Genomic DNA, 24,692 nt, shown 5'->3' with positions numbered 1-24,692 from the left:
AATTCTTTAATGTGCTCTGGGGCGCCGGGGTAGCTCATTCAGTTAAGTGTCCAACTCTTTGATTTTGGCTCAGGTCATGATCTCGTGGTTGGTGGATTCCAGCCCTGCATCAGGCTCCATGCTGGGTGTGCAGAACCTGCTTGGGATTCTTTCTCTCTCCCTCTCTCTCTGCCCCTCTATGCGCCTCTCTCTCTCTCTCTCTCTCTCTCTCTCTAAGTAAATAAACTTAAAATTTTTTTTTAGAAGTATTATAAAATTCTTTAATGTGCTCAATTAAAACAGGACTTTTTGTTTGTTTAAGTCTTCCTTTTTGTCCTTATCTCTGGTTCCCCATCAGTGGTGTTTGGATATATTCTTTCATATTTTTTCTGATTATTTGTGTGTGCGTGTGTGTTATAATGCTATTATGCCATATTTGCTTTTCTTTTTTTCTTTTAAGTAGGCTTCATGCCCATCATGATGCCCAATGTGGGGCTTGAAGTCATGACTTTGAGTTCAAGACCTAAGCTGAGATCAAGAGTCGGATGCTTTACTGACTGAGCCACCAAGGCGACCCTGGTTTAATTTTTTTCTTAATATGGTCTGGCATTTTCCCATATCAGTACAGGAAAAGTTACCTCATTTCTTTTAAAATTGCATATTATTTCATAATTTAGTGAATCTGTCAGTGGGCATTTGTAACTTTTTAAACAGTGCCATAGTCAACATCTCATTAACATTCATATTTGTGCACTTTTATGTCTTTCTCTGAACTATGTACCTAAAATGGATTGTTGAGTTAAACAAGTATATCAAAATTTGATAGACTGCCAAGTTGTCTCATAAAAGGTTGTTCCGATTTATATTCGTTGAGTGGTGTATGAGATTACCTGTTTTCTTACACTGTGCCAACACTGGCTATTAAATTTTAAAAAGATTTTATCACGCTCATGACCAGAAGATGGTATTTTTTGTAATTTGCATTTTCCTATAATCTGCATTTTATTTTATTTTTTACAATCTGTATTTTAAAATGAGGCAGATTTTTTAAAATATGTGTTCTTTCTTGAGCTAAGAAGAATAAATTTTATAAATGTACTTTGTGAGGGTAAAAGGAAATTTATGCTAAACATGTTCTATCCCATATTTGGCATAAATGTGGGATAGAACATAGTTGGTATCTCTCCGGATAAGTAAAACAGTATGTAAAGCCCTAGTATGGTACCTAATGCATGGTGGATATTCAATAAAAGTCTGTTCTCTTTCATTCCTTTATTTTCTTTTTCCTCCAGTTAATTGATAATCTCTTTTTGGTCTGCCTTGTTCTTTAGGTTTTCTGTAGTTGTTCCTCTGTTATCTGAGATAACAGAATGAAAGATATTTTCAGTGAGTTTATGTGAAAGATTTCTGCCTTGGATCTGTGGGAGTCAGAAGGTTGGACAGTATAGTTTCTTGTCTTTCAAAGTAAAATCTTGCATTTTATATTTTTGTAGCATACATTCCAGATTTTTACTTGTTTTATGAAAAATATCTCTAGGGGCACCTGGGTGGCTCAGTCGGTTGGGCGTCCGGCTTTGGCTCAGGTCACCATCCTGTGGTTCGTGAGTTCGAGCCCCGTGTCGGGTTCTGTGCTGACAGCTTGGAGCCTGGAGCCTGCTTCAGGTTCTCTCTCTCTCTCTCTCTCTCTCTCTCTCTCTCTCTATTCCTCCCTCTGCTCGCACTCTGTCTCTCTCTCTCTCTCTCTCTCTCCCTAAAATAAATAAAGATTAAAAAAAAAAGAAAAAAAAGACAAATATCTCTGTTAAGTTCTTGAGAGGGACTCATGAGAAGCTCTTGGGTTGGCAAGCTGACCGCAGAGCTAGATGGGTTGCTGAAGTGTTAGATGTGGTCAAAGCCTTTAAGAAAAGGTTGTACATCCTTATATTCGTCTATGTAGTAACGCAATTTCATTCATGATATAGTAGAGCAAAGAAACTAGAATAACCAAAACAATTTTGGAAAAGACCCACTATAGAGGACTCACATGACCTTTTTGAAATACTGTAGATTCAGTAATCAAGACATTGTAGTATTGGAAAAATGGATAGACTTATAGGCCGGTGGAATAGAAGAGAGTGCAGAAATAGATCCACACATAGTATATGTGATTTTACTACAAAAATGCAATGGCAGTTCAGGGAATAAGGATAGTCTTTTCAACAAATTATACAGGAATAATTAGATGTCCATAGGCAAAAAATACAGATCTAGACCTGTAGCTACACCATATACAAAATTTATCATGTATCATCGGCCTTAATATGGAGCCTAAATTTGAAAACTATAATAGTTCTAGAGGAAAACGTAGGAGAAAATCCTGTGGCCTTGAGTTAGATAAAGATTTCTTAGATACCTCACTGAAAATATAAGGAAGCATGAGGGAAAAATGAAAAATTCGAGTTCATCAAAATTTAAAGCAAAAGACACAGTTAAGACAATGAAAATACGGGTAAGACACAGTTTGCAAAGCAAAAGACACAGTTAAGAGAATGAAAATTCAAGTTATAGACTGGGATAAAATATTTGCAGAATTCATCTGATAAAGGGTTGGTGCTTAGAATGTATAAGGAATCCTCAAAACTAAATAATAAGAAAACAACCCAAAGAAAAGTGGTCAAAAAATTTGACCATTCAATTCACTAAAGAAAGGGATGGCAAATAAACGTGAAAAGATGCTCAATGTCTTTAGTTATTAGGGAATGTGACACAACTACACTCTATCAGAATAGGTAAGATTAAAAAAAAAAGTTCTCTGCTTCCAGTAGTGCTACTGGTGACTGTGTAATCCTCACCCTCAGGAGCAACGATGATGCCCTGGACTCTGTGTGTGGGAGTTCCAAATGGCCCTGTGCCCTTGGAGCATTGGATTTGAATCACAGATACAAAATCTGTGGTGCTTAATAGTGGTTCTAATTGAATACAATGGTAATCTTTGACAATTTACAGAACAGAAAGGATTTCAGTTTGCTTATTAGGAAAGGCTCTTCTATAGTGTAGAGTCTGGGTCCCGTAAAAATGAATGACTCCGTTGTGTTCTATATTTCTGGGTTTTCTTTTATTGGATCTTTAAATTTTGGACATACATTTATCTGCTTTAAGCTCATGCTATGAAGAGTGACAAAATTCTACCTAGTTAGGTAGTGGGGAGTGTGTTTTTCATACTGCTGTCTGTCACAGCGGCTAATTATTCTTTGTGGTTGTTGCAGGTACGCCATCCTCTAAAGCAACAGGGCTAGCCAACGGTGATCATGGAATGGAAGGGAATGATACTGCGGGTAAGTGGTTCCCCGGATTCCCCAAATGTGGAGGTGAAACAGTCACAGTAAACACCTTGATGAGCTTCTTTGAGGAAGACTGTTAGGGAGGCATGTGAATTATCTCTAAGGGTTTTGTTGTTCTTGTTGGATGTATTCAAATCCAAGGCATCTGCCACATAACATCTCTAACAACAGAAGAAAGAGTGGTATTGAATATTTGTTGTAGTTGTGCCACACAAGAGCTGGATCAATCTTAAAACTACGATTATAGATGCAAACTAATCATCATCAAAATATGTTATATTGGAGGCCTTTGGCCACTACAGCTCTTTACACAGGCTTTTCCCCACTGCACTTAGCTTGCTTGCCATGGCTTAATGTTGGGAAATGTGTGAGCCACAAATTAAAAGTTCTTTCCTTTCTATTTTGCCCTCGGTCTTTTTCTCCCCACACCCCCCCCCCCCCCCACAACTGCTACTTTTGAAATCTGTCTCTAACTTTAGCTCCAGCCTATTAATTACTAAGGCTTTGATATTCTGTCAGCTGGCACTGAGTTCCTATGGGTTTCCACCTCATAACTAGCACCAGCTCTCTGACCCCAGAGCAGAATTCTCGAAGAAGTAGCAGGATCCATAGGGATGTACTGTGCAAACCTTCTCTTAGGTAGCCATTATGAGAGTCATGTTGTATTTTTATAAATAATTGCACTTTGCAGTTGTAATCAGGCTGACGCTGTTGACCCAAATGAATAGACTTCTAATGGTCAAGCAAACTGTTCTTTGCAACAGAGCGTGCCCTTAACTGGGGCATAACATTCGATTCACATTGCTGCACTGGAGGCAAGCACTAGACACATACTGTGTCTGTGTTTCCCTTGTATGCATACCTCAGCCTTGAGAAGACTTTTCTTGAGCCGCCATACGATTTCTGTTTGTAAGGCTTCCAGAAAGCCTCCTCTTAGCAACAGCAATTATTCCAGGATTTATTTTTTATTCTGTGACCTTTCAAAATGTCCTCTCTATCTTTGTACCTCAGATATATTGATGGCTGGTTTCCATTTGTTGTGAATGTTAGTTTTACCCACTGACATTAACATCCTTATTAGCAGCTCATTAACTTAGAAACTCTTTACTTTAAAAGCTAAAAACAACCAGAAGTGACACTTGTCTTCCAGTTTTGTGAACAGAAATTTTTGTATTTATTTGATAACCTTTGTTGTATTATTGACTGTTTCTGTGCCTGCTTTGAAAGCAGAGTCATCTATGTAGTATAGTTTTAAGGAAACATTTATGGAAATATACCTGTGATTAAAGGAGAAGCTTGAACATGAACTTTTAAAAAATGTGTAAGTTCAGCTTTCTTTAACAAAGAGGCAGTGCCGGGGGAAGAAAAGGCTTGGAGGGGATTGATTTGATTAGCCAGTTGAAGGAGTGGATGCCATTTTCATCCAGAGAGGAAACAATTATCAAAACTAGAGTAGATTTCTTCCCTAGCAAGATGTCAAGTATGACCAGAAGAGACCCAAACTTTGGGTAGCAATTGCTTCCGATTGCCAACTCTTACTAGCACGGAAAAAATTGAACTGGAAAAACATGCAGCCTGGCCCTTACTGTTTCAAGACTTTTAGTTCCCTGGTGGCAGAAAAGAACCCAGGGATTTATGAATTGCCCACTGACATGATGGCAGCCGGTAGAGTATGGTTTGCATACCTGGGAAGATGTGTGTGTTCTGAATTTGACCTTTTGAAAATATGCATGTTTCACTGGGGGGTGGGAATGAGTAGGGAGGGGACAAAGAGTGCATGTTTTTGGAGCATGATGTGACCTCATTCTGATTTGGCCATTACTAACTAGAGCACATAGCTCAGTGCCATTTTGAAAAACTCCCATTTCTGTTTTATTCAGGATGTTGTCTCTAGTCCTAAGAGCAGACCAGCTCCGCTGATAGCATATAAAGGGTGTATGAGCATCTTGCTATGTTGAACTTGCTGTTTACTAATGACCTGTGCTTTTCTGCCCTTTCCTTCCCCTTCCTACTTCTTCCTCCCTTTCTATTTTTCTCCTCCTAGAAGCCTAGCGTGTCTCTCCACACTGGGGCTGCTGCAACACCAGACCAGTGATCTTTCCTAAGCACCGTTACACTTCTAAAACCTGCAGCATTTTGCAGAGCTTTGCTTTTCCTTCCTGGACACGATGTAGAAGAAGCAGAGGGTAGTTCTTCGGGGCCTTTTCTGCTGCTGCCTGAGCAAACCACCTGCTTCCTCTTGTGCTCTGCAGGGCTTGATGGAACCTCCTTTCCCTTTGTGAGCACAGAGTACAAGATGAATCCTTGGGCATCTAATGTCTTTTATTTCTTGTTCTTTTTGAAAACTCATTTTATCATTTCATTCAAATCTCACATTTTTCTTTTTTTTTTTAAACATTTTGAGTTGGCCTTTTCCATGTGTTTTTTTCAGCTCTTCAGAATGAATCAGGATATTGTAACACCAAATGAGAACGTGTGCTTTCATAAAGGGATTGAGTCCACCAGTACTGCAGTGACCCTCCCTTTTCCTCTCCCTCCCCTCTCCCTCTGTGAGCTTGCTTTTAGGGAAGTGCAGTCTTTCAGGCTTACCTCTAATTCTCTCCACCTTACTAAAATCTGAATAACGATAGCTATTTTAATGTAGAGTAGCTCTGACTAAACTTTGAAAAGTACTTCCTCGAATTAAATCATCTTTTGTTATTTGTAAGTTGGGCTGAAATTGTTTTTATTACCAAATGACGGTTTATTTGTCTAGAGGCTTAGATTCTCTTGAAAATCTGACAACCTTTTATTGTGTATGAAATTTTATAACCAAAGTTACTTTCATAACATGATCATGAACTATCAAAATAAGAATTGAGAAGTTTAAGAAAGTGGAATCCTGTATAGACTACTGGGATGTTGATACAGATAGAAACAACTTTTTCTGTAAAAACATGAGAATGAAAGTATATTGCAATTCACTGAACAACTACAACCAACTTATCAGGTTTCTAATGACGTGGTTTTCAGATTGGATGCAAACTCTGTTCAGGTAGTGTCTTGAATCCCTTTGGTCTCTGGAGAAGCCTTTTTACAGCATTCCAGGGGGACTGGTGGATCACATGGGAAGACCTTTACAAATTAGCATTTATACTCAGTGCGTTCTGAGGATTGTCCCAATGAGACTTTTTTTTTCCTTTTTAAGTTTATTTTACTTATTTTGAGAGAGAGGGAGAGGGAGAGAATCCCAAACAGGCTCTGCACTGCCAGCACAGAGCCCAATGGCACTTTCTTAAACTTGTTCCTTGTTTTCCCACACTAATAGCTAAAAAATCTAGAAGAACTATTTGGGAAAAGTACTGTGGAGCTTTTCAGATAATAACCTTTGATTGGATTTTTAGCAGAGAGATTTTTAGAGAATATAATACCTGGGCCAAGGTTTGAAATCTTACAGGAGTTCTGGCTTAAGAACCAGAATGTGAAACGCTCCAGGTTTCTGTCCTCTAATTGATTATGCAGGTTGTCACAGTCAACCAAATTATTGATTGTTTTGGATTAAGATAAATAATTGGCACTAGATTCTAGGTAGATTTTGAGATGTACATTATTTTGGATCCTCTGACACAAAACTACTCTTGAGATGGAAAAACCAGAATATTATGAAAGTTTAAACCGAGTCCCTGCAATGACTTCTGGAATTCAGGAAGCATTCCCTCTTCTGGTCACAAGCAGGAGCTTGCTCCTCTGCCAGGAATTCCTTCTGTGAGTTCTTGGAGAAAAGACACTTAGAGGAAGCACATTTGAGGGACGTTGCTTATGCTTACCTCTGAAGCAGTTGATAAAATATAAAACTCTTAACTGTAGGAGAGCACCCATCAGATAAAACCTAGCACTTGCCCTTTGGTGTGCAGTTAGTTGTTCAGTATGTGTTTTGGTTTTCTGTGTTTGTTTTGGTTTTGGTTTTTTGGCTAGGAACTTTGCAAAACTGGCAGTGCTAACTTTTAAGGATCAACTTTGACCTTTTTCTAACTGTTCTAACCAGTCTCTACAGCTTGTGCAAGTGACAGGTGGCTGGAGAAGCCCAGGGCCACCCTACTGTGGCAGTGGTTGAAGGGACACACTCACGCTCCATTGCTGACACTGATTTATTCCATTTTGGTTTCCATTTTGCTTTGTTTTTGTTTGACTCTTTTTCCCCAAATATGTTTTTTTATTTATGGAATTGAAAATTTCCACTAATAACAGCTAAAATTCCATGTACATTGTTAGCTCTGTTTCTCTTGGATGTTTCATGTTGCTTCAGTATTGCTTTGTACAAAGTAGCCAGTTCTGTAAGGATATGCTGTGTTGTCATCATGGGCGTACCTGAGTGTGAGGTTACCAGACTGGTCAGGTTGTTCTATTGAAATACGTTTCTTATTTGTAATCTTTCTCTTTCTCTCTCTCTTTTTTCTTCTTTCGCCCAATGTTGAAGATGTAGAACTTTGTTTATAAATAACATTTTATATAACCTCATTCATGCACCTGAGTTTATACTTTTTGTGACTTTAGACTATAACAGTTTGTATTTGGGGACATTTTAATGTGATCATTGTGCTAATAAATAAATTACACTAATAAACATCTTACATTAACACCTTACAGACTGGATTTTGGTTGGAGTCTTAATTACTGAAGTATGATGTGACTAAGACATGAGTTTGGCAAATAAAGACTTGAGGAGTGAATTCTCAGTCTAAGCTTCTGATCCCACCCAAAATAATTTCATAGTTGTATGGGCATTTTACTCTTTGCCAGACATTTTCATTTTCACTTACGTATCTTTGATTCTCAGAACAACTCCTTTTCATCCAGAATCTGTATTAGGTAAGCCCAAATGACTGATATTTTATGGTATCTGCTGAGAAAAACAGTTGGCAGAGTGGCAACATGCAGTTAATCCAAAAGAGTTTCATGGCATATCAATTATTGTTCAATACCTTCTAAGACTACATGTGTGTGCTTAGTTTAGTCCAGTTAAAATTCAGGTTCACAGTCTTCCTAAAATGCCTTCTGAATTATCATTTGAAACTGTTACATTCAACGACATTTTAATTTTGTAACTTTATTATTTGATGATCTCTAGTATGCTGCTTCTGGGAAGAATTCAACAGAATGCCCAATTCCCTACCCATTTCTGGGTTACTGTTTCTTTACAGTAGGTAGATTTGCAAATGCAATATGTTGACTGAACTAAGACATTGAAAAGATTCTATGCCAAAGGTAATTTGCATGGTATAAAGAACATTTTTCAGCTTGGCACATTGTTTACTAAGAAAGTTCAATTTAATGTCCTTAGGTTTCCCTGTGTGTATGTGTTTGTGTGTGTGTGAGAGAGAGAGAGAGAGAGAGCGTGCGCGCCTACATGAGCAAGTGGAGAGGGGGTCAGAGGATCTGAAGTGGGCTTTTTGCTGACAGCAGATCGCCTGATACAGGATTCGAACTCACGAACTGTGAGATCATGACCTGAGCCAAAGTCGGATGCTTAACCAATTGCCCCCCGACCCCAGTTTTTAAGATTTTATTTTTAAGTGATCTCTACACTTAGCATAGGGTTTGAACTCACAACCCCAAGATCAGGAGCTCCACCGACTGAGCCAGCCAGGCTCCTGCTTAGATTTTCTTTTATTAAGAGGGCTTAACAATCTATTCTTATGTTTAAAGCACAAGAATTTAAACACTATAAATAATAATTCATAGTCCTGACTAACTTCTTATAAGTATGCTAGGATTAAAGGTTTTGGTGATCAGGACAATTCTTAGATCTTACTAGTGTATTCATTTTGATGAAAGTGAGATGAAATCTGGCTACTGTTGGATTCTTCCCCCTTGTAGACCTGATAATACATTGGAGCTGGAAGCCTAGAGAGGGTTCTGGACAAAGACAAAGGACTGGTGGGGCAGGCACAGAATGTCAGCTTCATTTCTAAGTCACATGTAAGAGTGGATTATCCTCAATTTTATATTGATGCTGTTTCTGTTACAGTGAAAGCTTAACAAGACTTAATCACAAATTATTTGTGGAATAAATGTCTGTGCTACCATGGAGGCTAAGTTAGATGCAGTACACTAAGTCCTCCATAAATGGCAGTGTTACTGGTGGTTTCCATAATGAACTGATGAGGTGGGTTTTTATTGTGAGAACTGTTCTGAATGTGATGTGATATCTGGTCATATCAACAGGGGAAGATGAAACTGCTTTGTTGGAATGTCCTGGCACAAATGATGTCCTAGGGGTTTCATCACTGTCTCCTGTAGCATCAGATAGAATGCAAGGAATTTAGCATTAGAAAAATTCTCAGGAACCATAAATGTGAAATCTTAGCAGAAAAATAAATCTGTAATGTTAGAATTTCTGAGCAGCTATTGTAACCAACCTCTAAGTTGGCATTATAACTTATAAATGAAGCCCAAACATAAAGCTGCACAATGTGTTCCTAGATATAGACATGGCAAGACCTCCTTTTCCCTGCCTCATCCCCAAATCCTGGAAACAAAAGTTTAATTACTTTCTTTCATTTTCCAGATACAAGTTGCATGTTGGAGACACATCAGTAAGATACAAACACCTAATGTTTCTTAAAGTTTTTTTGCTTCATGGTTTTCTGATAAAGATGTAGAACTTCTCAGAAAACTCCACATATACCCATTAATACAACATGTTACATTCACTTTTAGGGTATTGAGGACTCCCTTGAAACCAGCTCATGCACTGAGCATTTAATTGTACAGTGAGCCATTTGATTTCAGTGTCTTTTGGAACTTGGTATTGAATAAGACCAAATAGCTTCTTCCTGAGGTTTTCGTGAATCCATTATTCTGATATGCTTTTTATAAAAAAAATTTTTTTTTAAGAAAATTTTACAAACCTTTGTGTCAAGGGCTGACTTTCAGTAGATCACAGCGAGGGAGCTGCTCTGCTACGTATATAACCCCGACCCAGAAGCAGGTCGTCTACTCTGACATACTTAAAAAAAATTTTTTTAACATTTATTTATTTATTTTTGAGAGACAGAGAGAGACAGAGCACAAGCGGGGGATGGGCAGAGAGGGAAGGAGACACAGAATGCAAAGCAGGCTCCAGGCTCTGAGCTGTCACCACAGAGCCTGATGCGAGGCTCCAACCCACAAACCATGAGATCATGACCTGAACCGAGGTCGGAAGCTCAACCGTCTGAGCCACCCAGGTGCCCCTCTGATATACCTTTTAAACCATAACTTTGTTTATATAATTTGCTTCTTTTTGTGGAATGAAACTCTACCTTATGACAACAGGCATATGTAGATATAGAATATTTTTCTTTTATTTGTAATTTCATAAGTAATATACGAGTACATTCTCCTTTCTTATAAAATGAAAGCATTTATAGATACAGCCATACTGTATCAGAGACCAGAGGATTTTTACTCAAAGAACTAATATTCACACACAGCTTCTGTAAGTTGATCTTGTATTTTTACCTGAATGTAGACTTGAACAGATTTTTCTGATGAAAAAATCTCATGAATGATAAGGATAACTGTCCTCTGTATAGCATATTGGAGTTTATGAACTCTTTCGAATGTATAACAGTATATCCATTTTTCATTTGAAGAAGTTGAAGTTAGGTTAATGATAGAACTCAAACTCAAACGTAGGCTGATGAGCCCTATGCTCTTTCTAACACAGCCTGTCATATCACAGTGGGTCTTCTAAGTGCTAACGAAGTTCACAAAGGTAGTTGGAAGGAACGGACCTTTAAAGGCCTGTGTTTTTGTTTTTGTTTTTAAGTTTGTTTATGTATTTATTTATTTATTTAGAGATGGTGAGGGAGGGAGGGACAGAGAGAGAGGAAGAGAGAGAAAGAGAAAGAGAAATCCCAAGCAGGATCCTTAGTGTCAGTGCAGAGCCCGATGTGGGCTCAAACCCACGAATTGTGAGATCATGACCTGAGCCGAAATCAAGAGCCAGGAACTTAACCGACTGAGCCACCCAGACGCCTGTAAAGGCCTGTTTTAAAGGCCTTTTTTAGTCTCTACTTTCTGGGAGAAAATCCAGGCTGAGGCAAGGGCTTTGTGTATAGGTAGTTTATTTTGAGAAGTGATCCCATGGAAAAAAAGAGGAGACCAGGAAAAGTGAAATTGGAAAGAGGACAAGCCGATATGAAGAAGTATCACTAACTTAGTCACTTCTGTGGACAAAGGGGCCTTAATTCTGTGCCATCTCTCAGTTAACTGTTGTACTTCTGGGTTTGCACTTGTGCAGGGCCAGACTGCAGATGACTCGTCTCTGGCATCAAGATGATGTGAGGCAGAAAACTCTGGTTTGGTTGAAATAAAGTGCAGTCAAATCACACCTACATGCACCTGGATGCTGCAGTTATAGGTAGAGTGAAAGATGGACTTTTAAGGAGGATTGGGTACAAGAGGTGTCCAGTTAACCCAATAGATTAATTCAACAAAAGATTTATCTGCTTATGCCTTATTATAAGGAATAAGGTCCTTGAATTCTATAGAAGGAAATTTGAAGGAATTTCATCTATCATGGAACTAATTTCCCAAGCCTAATTGTTAGAAACTATATAACTAATTATATAAGTTACAAAAATTATTTCAGGAATTTCCAATCTTAGTGTTTTCTTCTTGAATCAGTTTCAGTAGTAACTGCCTTTTAAGGAATTTGTCCATTTCATCTGTAGTGTGTTGTTGTGCCATTGTTTCTAATTTTTGCTTATAAACCCTTTTATTTCTGCAAGATTGGTGTTGATATCTCCTCTTTCATTTCCGAGTTTAGTAATTTGAGTCATATCTCTTTTACTGATCAGTTACAGTTACAAAAGTGTCAAATTTTGTTGATCTTTTCAAAGTATCAACTTTTGGTTTTGTTGTGTTTTCTGTGTACTTTCTTCTTTGTTTCATTTATTTCCAGTCTCATTTGTATTATATCCTTTCCTCTACTTGCTTTGCATTTAGTTTGCTTTTCTTCTAGCTTCTTAAGGTGTAAAGTTATGTTACTGATTTGTGATTTTTTTTTTTTTACCCCCCTTTAATGTAAGTACTTATAGCTATAAATTTCCCTCTGAGCACTGCTTTAGCTGCGTCTCCTAAGTTTTGGTGTGTTATGTTTTCATTTTCATTCGTCTTATTTTCTAATTTCCTTTATGACTTCTTTGACCTATTGGTAATTTAAGAGTATGTTGTTAATTTCCACATGTCTATGAATTTCCCAAACTGCTTTCTGTTGTCATTTCCTAATTTCATTCCATTGTAGTTGGAGAACATATTTTGTATTATTTCAGTGCTTTTAAATATATTCAGGCTTGTTTTATGGCCTAACATATGGTCTGTCCTAGAAAATGTTCCATGTGTACTTGAGAAGAATGTATATTCTGCTGTTGTTGCATGGAGTGTTCTAAAAAATGTCTGTTAGATCTAGTTGGTTTATAGTGTTGTTCAGGTCCTCTATTCCTATTCTGTCTAGTTCCATTAATTATTGAAAGTGGGGTATAGTTCAATGGTTGAACTATCTTCTCAGTTTGGTTAGTTTTGATTCATATATCATCTATTCATATATATTCATATATGTAAATATATATATTCACATATTTTAGGACTCTTATCCTAATGTTTTAAAGGAGAATTTTTTTTTTTTTTTTTTTTCAACGTTTTTTATTTATTTTTGGGACAGAGAGAGACAGAGCATGAACGGGGGAGGGGCAGAGAGAGAGGGAGACACAGAATCGGAAACAGGCTCCAGGCTCCGAGCCATCAGCCCAGAGCCTGACGCGGGGCTCGAACTCACAGACCGCGAGATCGTGACCTGGCTGAAGTCGGACGCTTAACCGACTGCGCCACCCAGGCGCCCCAGGAGAATTTTGATAATATAATTAACTCATATGATTTTTACATTGCTCACAGATTAATTCCTTTGAAAAATTCTAGAGTGTGGATAAAAGGATGTATACAGACGATTACTACAACCATGAGTCTCTAGGAGCTTCTAAAGCAGCAGTGAAATGTCAGTCACTGGTAGGAAGATTTAAAGTGCTTTTTCAAAAGATGACTTTTTTTTTCTTTCAAAATCCAACCACTTTTTTTTTTTTTTTGGTAAAAATAGAAAAATCTAACCCAAAATTCATGTGGAATCTCAAAGGACCCTAAGTAGCCAAAACAATCTTGAAAAAGATAAAGTTGGACGTTTCATACTTCTTGATTTCAGAACTTAATTGCAGTGTTACAGTAATCTAGGTCCTAGCCTAGACGAAAATAGACATATAGACCAAGGAATACAATAAAGAGCCCAGAAATAAATCCTTGCAAATATGGTCAAATGATTTTAAACAAGAATGCTAAGACCATTCAATGGGAAAAGATAGTCTTTTCAACAAATGGCATTAGGACAACTGGATACCTACACGCAAAAGAGTGACATTGGACTCTTACTTTATACCAAATGCAAAAATTAACTTAAAATGCATGAAAGACCTAAATATAAGAGCTGAAACTATAAAACTCTTAGAAGAAAACATGGGGCAGAAACTTGATGACATTGGATTTGGCAATGATTTCTTGGATGTGACACCAAAGCATACCACAAAAGTAAAAATAGATAAGTTAGACCCCATAAAAATTAAAAACTATTGTGCATCAGAGGATTCTATCAGTAGAAGGCAGCCCATAGAATGGGAGAATGTATTCGCAAAACGTATCTGAACAAGAGATTAATATCCAGAATATATAAAACACTCCGACAGCTCAACAACATAAAAACAAGATTAAAATGCGTAAGGGATGTGAATAGACAGTTCCCCAAAGAAAATCTACAAATAGCAATAAGCACATGAAGAGATGCTCAACATCACTAATCATTAGGAAAATGCAAATGAAAACCACAGTGAGATACCACTTCACACCCGTTAGGATGGCTATTATCCAAAAAATCCAAAGAAACAGAAAATAACAAGTGTTGGTAAGGATGTGGAAAAATGAACTCTTGTGCAGATTGGTAGGAATGTAAAATGGTGCGACCACAATGGGAAGTGGATTGGTAGTTTTATAAAAATTAGAAATAGAATTACTGAATTATCTAGCAATCCCACTTCTGAGTCTATGCCCAAAAGGATTGAAAGCAGAGACTCAACATAGTAGCATTATTCACAATAGCCAAAAGGTAGAAGCAACCTGTATGCTCACTGATAGATAGATGGATAGTTGGATGGATGAATAAAATGCATTATATACATACAATGGAGTGATATTCAGCCTTAAAAAAGGAAGAAAAGTCTGATACATGCTCCAGCACAGATGCACCTTAAAGACATTGTACTAAGTGAAATAAGCCAGTTAAAAAAAACAAATACTGATTCCACTTATATGATTACTCTTACATGAGGTTCCGTATATAAATAGTCAAATTCATAGAGGCAGAATTGGGTAGAGTTTCAGTTTTGCAAGATGAAAAAAGCTCTGAAGATGGATGGTGGTGATGTTTGCATAACATTATGAATGTACTTAATGCTACTGAACTGTATACTTAAAAATGGTAAAAAAAAAAAAAAAAAGGTAAAGATAAATAAGCTAGCTCAGTGAAAAAGATGATTTTCAAATTAACCATCATGTGCACTACAGACCTCTTTAGAATTACAGTAATGCTTTATTATTAGCTGTCTTGTGGCTTTTATTTTTCATCTGTACAGTTGCAGAGAATAATACACAAATATGTAAACATTACTTAAATGTTAAAGAGTTACAAGGAACATTTGATAAGAACAGATGTGTAATAATGGTTAAATACCATGAGGAGGTTGGATGAGAACTAGTGAAATTTGAAATTAGAGCTTGAAATCTCCATTTGGATATAAAGTTGCCACCTCATTTGAGGTGTGGTAAACTGAACTGATCCCCACTCCCCCACCCCCCCACCCCCGCCCAAATCAAAACAAAACAAAACAAAACAAAAACCTGCTTCTCCATTCATTAAATGGAAATATAATGTTCTCTTAGTTGTCTAAACTTTTGCAACTCTTTATCTTGTACCCCACATCTAATTTGGCAGAAAAATGGACCCGTGAGGTGCCTGGGTGACTCCGTAGGTTAAGTGTCTGACTCTTGATCTTGGCTGAGGTCATGATCTCACAGTTTCATGAGTTTGAGCCCCATGTCAGGTTCTGTGCTGACAGCACAGAGCCTGCTTGGGATTCTCTCTCTCTGCTTCTGCCCCTCCCCACTCATGCTCTGTCTCCCTCAAAATAAGTGAATAAACTTAAAAAAAAATTTTTTTTTAAAAGAAAAGAAAAATCTACCTGGAACCTGACTACTTCTCACCACCTCCACTGCATTTTCCCTGATTGGAGCTACCCTCTCTCACCTTGACTACTGTAATAACCTCCCAAATTAGTCTTGCACCTTCCATTTGTTTGCTCCCTATAGTGTATTCTCTTGTTACTCTTTTGCTTAAAACCCTTCCAGTGGTGTCCCGTCTCAAGGTAAAAGCCAGAGTCCTTACCAGTCACCGCAAGGCTTTATGATACCCCGCCAACCCTCCCCTTTGCTAACTTTGCTTCATTGCTGTTCTTAGTACTGTAACTGAAGAAACCAGGTGGGCCTTTATCTTGAGCTCTGAGTCCTGGCTGTTTTCTCTTGATTGTTCTTCCCTCAGATATACTCATAGTTCTCTGTATACCTTTTCAGTGAGGGCTTCTCTATTCTAAAATTGTACCTCTTCCATTTTTTTCTCCCGACTTCTCTGCTTTCATGTTCTTCATGGTACCTGTCACTTATAATTTGTACAGTTTAATTATTTATCTTGTTTATTCTCTGACTTTCCCCACTAGAAGATAAATATTATGACAGGGATAGGGTTTCTGTTTTGGTCACTGATGGGGCCCAGCACCTAGAACATGTCTGGCACATGGTACGTGCTCAGCAGCTATTGGATGAATCATCTTGTTGAATGTGTAATTAAACAAACAAACAAACAAACAAACAAAAAGCAACTCTGAAGGAAAGAAACGTGGTTCTGAGAAAGTCTGTCCTAAATTGGCAATCGTATTTGTACTGAGATGGAAAGGAAGTGAAGTAGGTGAAGGGGTGGAGGTTGGAAGGGTGCACTGATTGAGGCACTGATTAAAGCAGAGAGAAGAGCTAGCGTGCTCTCTGTCTCTCTGTCTCTCTGTCTTTAATGTTTATTTATTTTGAGAGAGAGAGAGCAGGGGAGGGGCAGAGAGAGGGAGAGAGAGAACCCAAAGCCGTCTCTGTATTGCCAGCTTGAACCCACAAACCATGAGATAACGACCTGAGCCGAAATCAAGAGTCGGATGGTCCCCCAGAAGAGTTCTCTTTCTGGCAGTGGAGGGGTATTTCTGCCATTGCATACTTCCTGCTCGTTCTAAAGGATATCGGGACTTTCCCCTATAGATATTTTGCTGTGTTTCTGCAGCATGTAAGAAATGAAGCAGGCATTTTTTTAATGTATCCAGGATACAGATATATCCTCTTCTGTCTTTGGAGGCAAAGCCCAAGTATGTGTTACTGGTGTTACTGTCATATCCCTGAGCATGTGAAGCTTACAATGACTTGCCATCTCCCTCTTTATCTATCACATTTTCATGTCTAAAACTTTGTCACTGAGGTTGAAAAGAATTTTTGTAGTTAATAATTAAGCCTTGTACTATGATCTTTCTATGCTACTGAAAAAATTACAAGCTCCTGTCTAGACATAATGACTGTTGTGTTCAATGAGCTATGGGCCACCTTGCTATTTTATGTGTAAACAGAAAAAGATGATCTGACTTGAATTTTGTATATTGTTGATGTAACATAAGTAGTTTGGTCATCTCCCTTCTTTTCTCTAAACCAGCATTTTTCTCTGAGCATGTGGTTCTTTCTGTTGGTTACATGAGAAAAGAAAGTGAAGAGCAAGGCCAATATAATTGCAGTCTAGTTATCACTACATGTCTTTTTGGAAACAAGTTCGTCCTAGTGATTTGTGTAGATTCAAGAACGCTGTGGGAAGAGCAGACATAGATCTTCCTCCGAGCTTGGCTCTCTTGGGCAAGTTATTTGCCCTCTTTGAGCTGAAGTTTCTTCCTCTATGAAAAGAGAACTAATAATAGAAGAATTGTTTGGGTTAAAGAAGAGAAAACAATTTCAGTGCTTTGTAACATGGATGAAGGAGTTAATAAATGTAAGATGATATTAGGATGATGATTAATGTCCACATTGAAAGCCTTTACAGGTTCAACCCAGGAACTGTTTTTGCCAATAAATCACTGTTTGGCCATCAGCCCCTTTTCCTATTTAGATGATTATATAACAGTATTTTAATTGGATGTAACTAGAACATGTCTGCTGTCCATTGTGTCTTTGGAGATGCTCTATTTCTAGAGGACAAAATTGAAGGTGGCTCTTTAAAAGAATTCCAGGCAAACTGAAGACTTTTGTTTCGTGTGAGAAAATTAACTTAGGACTTCGTCACTGCAAAAACCCGGCATGGCTGGTTCTCCAGTAGGTTTTAAGCAATTTAAAATGAGATGAGAAGACATAAAGCTGTGCAAACTGTAAATCTAAGTATTGACATAGATCCCCTGCAGGTCTTTATTGAGGAGTTCTGCTTTCTGCTTAATAGCAGTTAGTATTTCTGGCCTTCGGTTTTTCTGTGTAAAATAGACAGGTGTTCTGTTGTTGAAGCAGCTGCTGCTGTTATTGGTGCTGAGCAGCAAAGATACAGTATGTTCTTTTATGCATATGATAGCCTTTTAATTAGAAATTAACATGTGCCTTCTGATTTATTCTCTTTGGCTTAAATATCTTTCTTTTTCCCATTTAGGCTATCTCACAGTTCTTAACTCTTTCAGTATCCGTATCAGCTAGTGTCTGATCAGGAGACAGAAAAGACACAGTAATTTAAACAGGGAATTAAAGGGTATTTAAAGGGCAATTAGAAGGTATTTAAATTTAAACAGGAATTTAAAGGGTAAAGAAAACTCTAAGAATACAAGAATAGCAGATATAGGGAACGGTTAACTACCTCCAGGACTCAGAATACACAAGGAAGGAAAAATGTGAAGAGTGCTCTTCTCACCCAAGGCTAGTTTCTTATCTTAGATGTCTTCATTGGATGGTAAAGATGTTTGTTGAGGTGCTGTAAGCCAAGATTGGCAAACAGGAAACTGTACATGGAGGTACTGCTAAATCAGATAGCCAGCTTTGGGTCGCTGGTGGAACTTGCTTGGGAAGATGCTCATGTGAGTGCCCACTGAAACACCAGTAGAGCACCTTGGGAGCAAGAAGATAGAAAAGCACACAGGAAGCAAGAAGAGAAGCCCTTCCTCCAGCACCCTCTACTAAGCTGGTATACCAACTGATAAAGGAGAAACATTTACAGGGTCCAGCTCCATTATCACAAGCAAGGCAGTAAAGGGGAGATTTGAGTCTAAGAGGCAATACTTGGTAACTGGTGCAGTCTACCCCTTTGGCTACTTAGCTTCCATATGCACTTTTCAACATACATATGAGTGCTCATGTATCAATGGAACAAGGCTTACATTTCCATTTAACAAGCTAGAACTATCTCTCATATGATGAAGAAGCTCTCATCCTTTTCCCAAATGACAAGATGCTTAGTCACTATAGTCATTATATCCATTGCTGGACATGTTATTCACTCCTCAAATCACAGCTCGCTGAATATTCTATTGTCAAGAGACTGATTGTGAAGTTAAGCTTTGGTAACTTATAATAATGGAAAGAAGGAAGAGAAGAAGAAAATGGTTATACTATACAAATAAACACAAAACATAACAAAGAGAAAATATGCCAAGCCTTCAAAGTTCTCATTTCTGTAATTAGTAATGAGACCATAATTGATGTCTATGTCTTCTTTTACCATTTCCCTTGCCCTCAGCCAGAATCTCAGCTGATTGAAGTTCTTTATCTGGCAAGATGACCCAAACTTTCAAATTTTCATTTGTTTAGTAGTTTGGCCTTTTTTGGGCAGCTCTAGTTTTCCATTAACCTTATTATTAGTGTGGAAGTATTAGAGGTATCCCAATGAATCCCCTGGGTTCCAGACATAGTCTTCCTTCCTTTCATTGTGTAGCAGCAATCCAATTTCCCCTTGATAATCAGGCTCTCTCATTCCAGCCAGTAGAGTAACCCCCTTTTCTGCCTTTTGGTTCAGTGGAATAAAGAGTCCCAAATGGCCAGGTGGGAGTCTCATTTTGTAGTTCAATTGAACCGTTGTTGTGTATGCTGGTAGATACATTACTTCCTAAGGGACTAAGACCTTCAAATTAGGACATCTCAAAGTTGTCAGGAGTGGAAGCAAAAATTCTATGAGTGGGTTATTGGATAGAATAGTGACTCCCCTTGATTTCCAGACCCATATATTATCTGGCCTCTAAAGGTCTTTGATTCAAAGCATTCAAAGTAATATCCCATTTTTTTAGGATATGGTCTTTCAACTGTAAATGTAAGTGGGTCTTCACTAAGCAATTCCATCTTTTAATTAGGTCAAGCCATTCTGGGTGATGGAGTGTAATAGTACCAGTTAATTCCATGGGCATGAGCCCATTTTTTCACTTCGCTGTAAAATGACTTTCTTGATCAGAGGCAGCCCTGTATAGAATGTCATGTTGGTGGAACGAGCATTTTGTGAGTCCATAGGTGGTGATGCTGGCAGAAACATTATAGGCAGAGAAGGTAAATTTATATTCAGAATACATGTGCATTCCAGTAAGGATAAATCTCTGCCCCTTCTACATAATGGGAGATGTTTAGTACAATCAGCTTGCCACCAGCTGGCAAATACTGGGAGGCTTAGTGTTGGTCTGTGCAATTGACAGATTAGACGCTTGGCAGTAGCTTTAGCCAGGTGAACCTTACTTAAGGGAAGACCATGTTGTTAAGCTCCTGTGTAACTTCCATCCCTGCCACCATGACCACTTTTTCATGATCCACTGAGGAAGCACTTTAGTGGCTAGGGAAAGATCTAGACTAATCTACATAGCTATGTCATTTTGTTGATCTGGTTATGAAGAGCTTCCTTCACAGTGATGTGACTATTCTTTAATGATTATTCACATGGAGCACAAGTATCTTAGTCGGTGCTCATTTTGTCCCCATGTATTTTTCCCAAATTTCCTTGTCACCATTTCCCTCCAAGTCCTTAACCAATCAACAAAATCCCTAATAGTTGTCCATAATCAGCATAAATCTGTGCTCTGACCATTACTCCAGGCAGAGGGGACAGTGTATGTACTGCTCAAGTTCTGCCCCCTGGGAGGGTTGTTCTTTACCAGTGTCCTTCAGGGTTACCTTTACGTGGGGCTATATCTGCATTAGCATATTTTGCAGACCCATGTATAAATCAGGCTTGGTTTTTCTTCTTTATTCAGCTGATCTTTTTTTTTTTTTTTTATTAAGTTTATTTATTTTTAACAGAGAGAGAGTGTGTGTGCAGGAGGGGCAGAGAGAGAGAGGGAGACAGAGAACCCCAAGTAGGCTCTGCACTGTCAGCGCAGAGCCCGATGTGGGGCTCGAACTCATGAACCGTGAGATCATGGCCTGAGCCAAAATCAAGAGTTGGTCGCTTAACCCACTAAGCCACCCATGTGCCCCTATTCAGCTGATCTTAATGGAACTCTTAGGAGGCTATTGGCATGGATTGAGGGAGAAGAGGCAGTGTGACAGGAGTCCGTTTAAAGGAGTGTGAGCTACCTGCTCATGTAGCTTACTCATATCTTTGGATCTGCTTGAATTTAGTCTCTTATGTATCTTGATGATAGATTGGTACTGGGTATGCCCAACTTTATGGCTAAGTGGGTTAGATAATATACAGTTTGTGATGAGAAGCTCAGGTCACATGGTCACAGTCTGCCCATGTTTAGGCATTTGGTGTCTACCAGCACCAAGTAGCAAGGCTGAAGCTATTTCTGAAGTTGTCCGAAGAAGATAACATAGGTTTTTCCAAAATTCTAGAAGTTTGGGCTGTGGTTTTCTCATTCTTGCTTGCTAGAGGCCCCATTCAGCATCCCTGTTTGCCATGGACACTTCAAGTATCATTGGATCTCCTGGATCATAAGGCCCAAATGGCAAAGCGGCTTGAACTGCAGTCCAGACTTGATGCAGAGACTTCTCTTGCTCCAGCCTCCTCTAAACTGTCAGCCTTTTAGCTAACTTTGTAGATGGATTAAAGAAGGACACTCACGTGTGGTATTTGTTGCCTACAAAATCCAAAAAAGGCCTATTAAACAGTGTACCTCTTTTTTCATTGTCAGTGATGTGAGTTGTTGCAACTCATCTTTTACCTTGGAAGGGAAATCTTGGGCCATTGGTTCCAAACACTTAATTGCTATGAAGGGCCCTTGAATTTTTGTGGTTTATCTCACATCCTTAGTTTGCATATGTCTTACTAAAGCATCTGTATTTACTGCTTCCTACTCATCAGATCCATTTAGCATAAAGTCAGTATAATGGGCTAGCGTGGTGTTTTTTGGAATGCTTTGAGGTTCAAGGTCTCTGGGGTATATTATGGAAGAATTGATGTAGTCCTGAGGCAAGACTCATAGGCCTGTGAAAGGCAGGTAAAAGCAAAGTGCTTCCAGTGGTCTTTGCAAATTGGTGTTGGAAAAAAGACATTAGCCAGGTCGATAGCTGTGTACCAAGGACAGGGACCATGTTGATTTGCTGCGGTAAAGATGCCCTCGGGAGCATCAGCTACCTGATGGAATAACCTCCTAATTAAGTTTAAGATAGAGTTCACAGTCATTCTCCAAGATCCATCTGACTTCTGCTTCTGCCCAGGCCAAATCGGTGAGTTAATTGGGGATGTGATAAATATTACCACCTTTGTTTGTTTGTTTGTTTTTCTTTCCCAAGTCTTTGATGCTGGCATTTATGTCTTTATTTCTCCTGGGGCTATGGTATTACTTCTGGTTTAGTATTGTGGTAGGGAGGAGAAATTCTAGGGGATTCCCACTTAGCTCTTCCTATGATAATGACTCTTGACAGTTGAGTTAGCCAATTGGTAATGTGTGTGTGGAGGAAGCCAGTGTGGGGTTATACCAATCGCCAAGTATGTCTGTTCCCATTTATTCATCCAGGAGCTAAAGAAATAACCACAAAATGGGTCCATGGAATGTCTGGGTCCAGTATGAGTTGGACTTGAGCTAAATAAGCACTCCATCTATAACCTGACTACCAGAAGCTGTCACTTTGACTGGTAAATGGCGCTTTGGGTCTCCAGGAATTACCAATCCCTGAAAGGCCTGGGTATTTCCTTTTCTTTAATCCAGTCACTCTAGTAAATGGCCCTAGAGGAAGCTTGGAGGAGGATTCACAGTTTGTATTTGTGGAAACTGCAGGATTTTTCCTCAAGGGTTTCTGGGTTTGTGAATTGACTTGGGTCTGGAAACTGGACTTTTCAGAAGTGGTTTTTACTACCTGAAGTAGGATTTTTTTTCCTATTATATAGATAAATCCATGAATGTTGTGATCAATTAACTACCACTAAAGATCCCCAAGGCATTCTGATTACTGATACAACCCTGCCGCCTTTTATGGTAGGTGTACCCACCTTGTCTCTGGCTAGTAAGACCTGCCACTTGGCCTCTGCTATTCTAAGATCCCATACTCCCTAATGAAATCAGGAAACCCACTTCCATGATGACAACCTCCATGGTTATACCTAAGGATTGTGACAGAAAGGGTGTAGCCTGCAAAGCATAAAATACTTGCATCTGATGCTTTACAGATAAAATTTGTCAACCCAGGTCTAGGGGGACAGGTACATACTACAAAGGAGAATAACCACAGAGCTTTTCAAGGATGCAGGTGTTCCCTCACTAACGTATTTCTTAATTCCTTAAAGGACTGCCTTCTGGGGCTTCTTGTGCATCTTAGGTCACACATGAAAAATCTGTTCTAACGCTTCTATTTCCCTAAGCCTTTGGATTCCCTCCTTTACATCTTGCCAGGGAAGCTTTGGCATCTCTCCCTCATTAAATGGAGTTCACTTTTGAGTCCAAATTTCAGTTGATCGAGTGAGCTGCTTAGAGCTACTTTGAGCTGCATAAGCTAACACATTAAATTTGGAATCTCTAGTGAGTGAAACTGTATCAATGTATTAGGCCCAATATAGAATTATATCCTACTTTCTGTGGTCAAACATTCTTAGAATCTATTTTTGCATATGTTCCCCTGGTTTTATTACCAGGATCTTACTTTTTTTTTTTTTTTGGTGCACAAGCTGTTTTCCTCGGGACCATATTGTATACCTGTCCTCCTATCCCCCTAGATCTGGGTTGGTAAACATTTATCTGCAAAGGGCCAGATTTAAATATTTTAGCTATGCAGGCCATGCAGTCTCTGTCACAGATAGTCAGCCCTACCATTGTAACACAAAAGCAGCCATAGATAATAATATATAACAAGTGAGCAGGCTATGTTCCAGTAAAACTTTTATTTATGGACACTGAACTGTGAATTTCACATAATTTTCACATGTCTTTTAATTTTTTAAAACCATTTAAAAATGTAAAAACCCCTATGGACCTTGGGTGATAATGATGTGTCAGTGTATGTTCCTTGATTGTAGCAAATGTACCATGCTGAGCGGGATGTTGATAGTTGGGGAGGCTATTTGTGGGAGGGGCAGAGGGTTTATAGGAAATCTGTATTTTCTGTTCAGTTTTGCTGGGAAACTAAAACTAGTCTTAAAATAAAGTTCTATTTTTTAAAAATGTAAAAGTCATTCTTAGGCCATGTACAGAAACAGATAGCAGGGCAGATTTGGCCCATGGACTGTAGCTTGCCAAACCCTACCCTAGAGCATGCTGAGATTTCACCATAGTAATGGGCCTGGGACAACAGACTGTAGTTGTGTAGGCTGTGAGGAAAATGAGCATCTGCCCCACGTGAAATTTTCTCAGGGTTTTGAATCAGGGAGGCTAGTTAGTATCCTCAAGCACTAAAGGGCAAGCTCCTTCACTAGTAAGCAAGGCTCAGAGTGACTTGGGGTTTCAGGCTGGTCACTTTCATCTGCATGTAACCAGATGTCTCCATTCCAAGTGTCATTATTCTGTTCTTTCCCAGTCAGTGTCCTGACTTCACATGAGACACTTGGTGAGACTGTGAGTTCAACAGACTTTGTATTGAATCTTTTTGTTTGATTTTTCTCAACATTTGCCTTGGGATTCTTTGAGTCTGTGATGTGGACTGTCTGCTCGGGTTCTCAAAGTGACTCTCAGAGCTTGAGAGACCTGAGTTTGCCATTTTCTTCCAGTAAGCACTCAGTGTGTTCAGTAGAACCGATTTCTACTGCAATTGTAGTCATTATTGCCTTACCATTCAACTACAACAGTGACTTGGGCTCCCAGGGCACTTGCCTCAGTT

At 38.7% G+C, this 24,692-nt stretch overlaps 1 protein-coding gene across 12 annotated transcripts in view; it reads left to right on the top strand.

Moving 5' to 3' along the window:
* The window catches only part of MAP4 (microtubule associated protein 4), a 206,183-nt gene that overhangs the window by 96,361 nt on the left and 85,130 nt on the right, over window positions 1–24,692 (top strand). For all 12 annotated transcript variants that reach the window (XM_042929181.1, XM_042929188.1, XM_042929184.1 and 9 more), the window contains one exon: window positions 3,225–3,293. In XM_042929181.1, coding sequence (XP_042785115.1) covers window positions 3,225–3,293 — 69 coding nt within the window. The remainder of the gene's footprint in view (window positions 1–3,224; window positions 3,294–24,692) is intronic.

The sequence above is a fragment of the Panthera leo genome, chromosome A2 (genome assembly GCF_018350215.1).
Source record: "Panthera leo isolate Ple1 chromosome A2, P.leo_Ple1_pat1.1, whole genome shotgun sequence".
NCBI lineage: Eukaryota > Metazoa > Chordata > Mammalia > Carnivora > Felidae > Panthera > Panthera leo.
The sequence above is the reverse complement of the archived record's forward strand: the minus strand, read 5'-3'. Positions and strand labels throughout refer to the sequence as shown.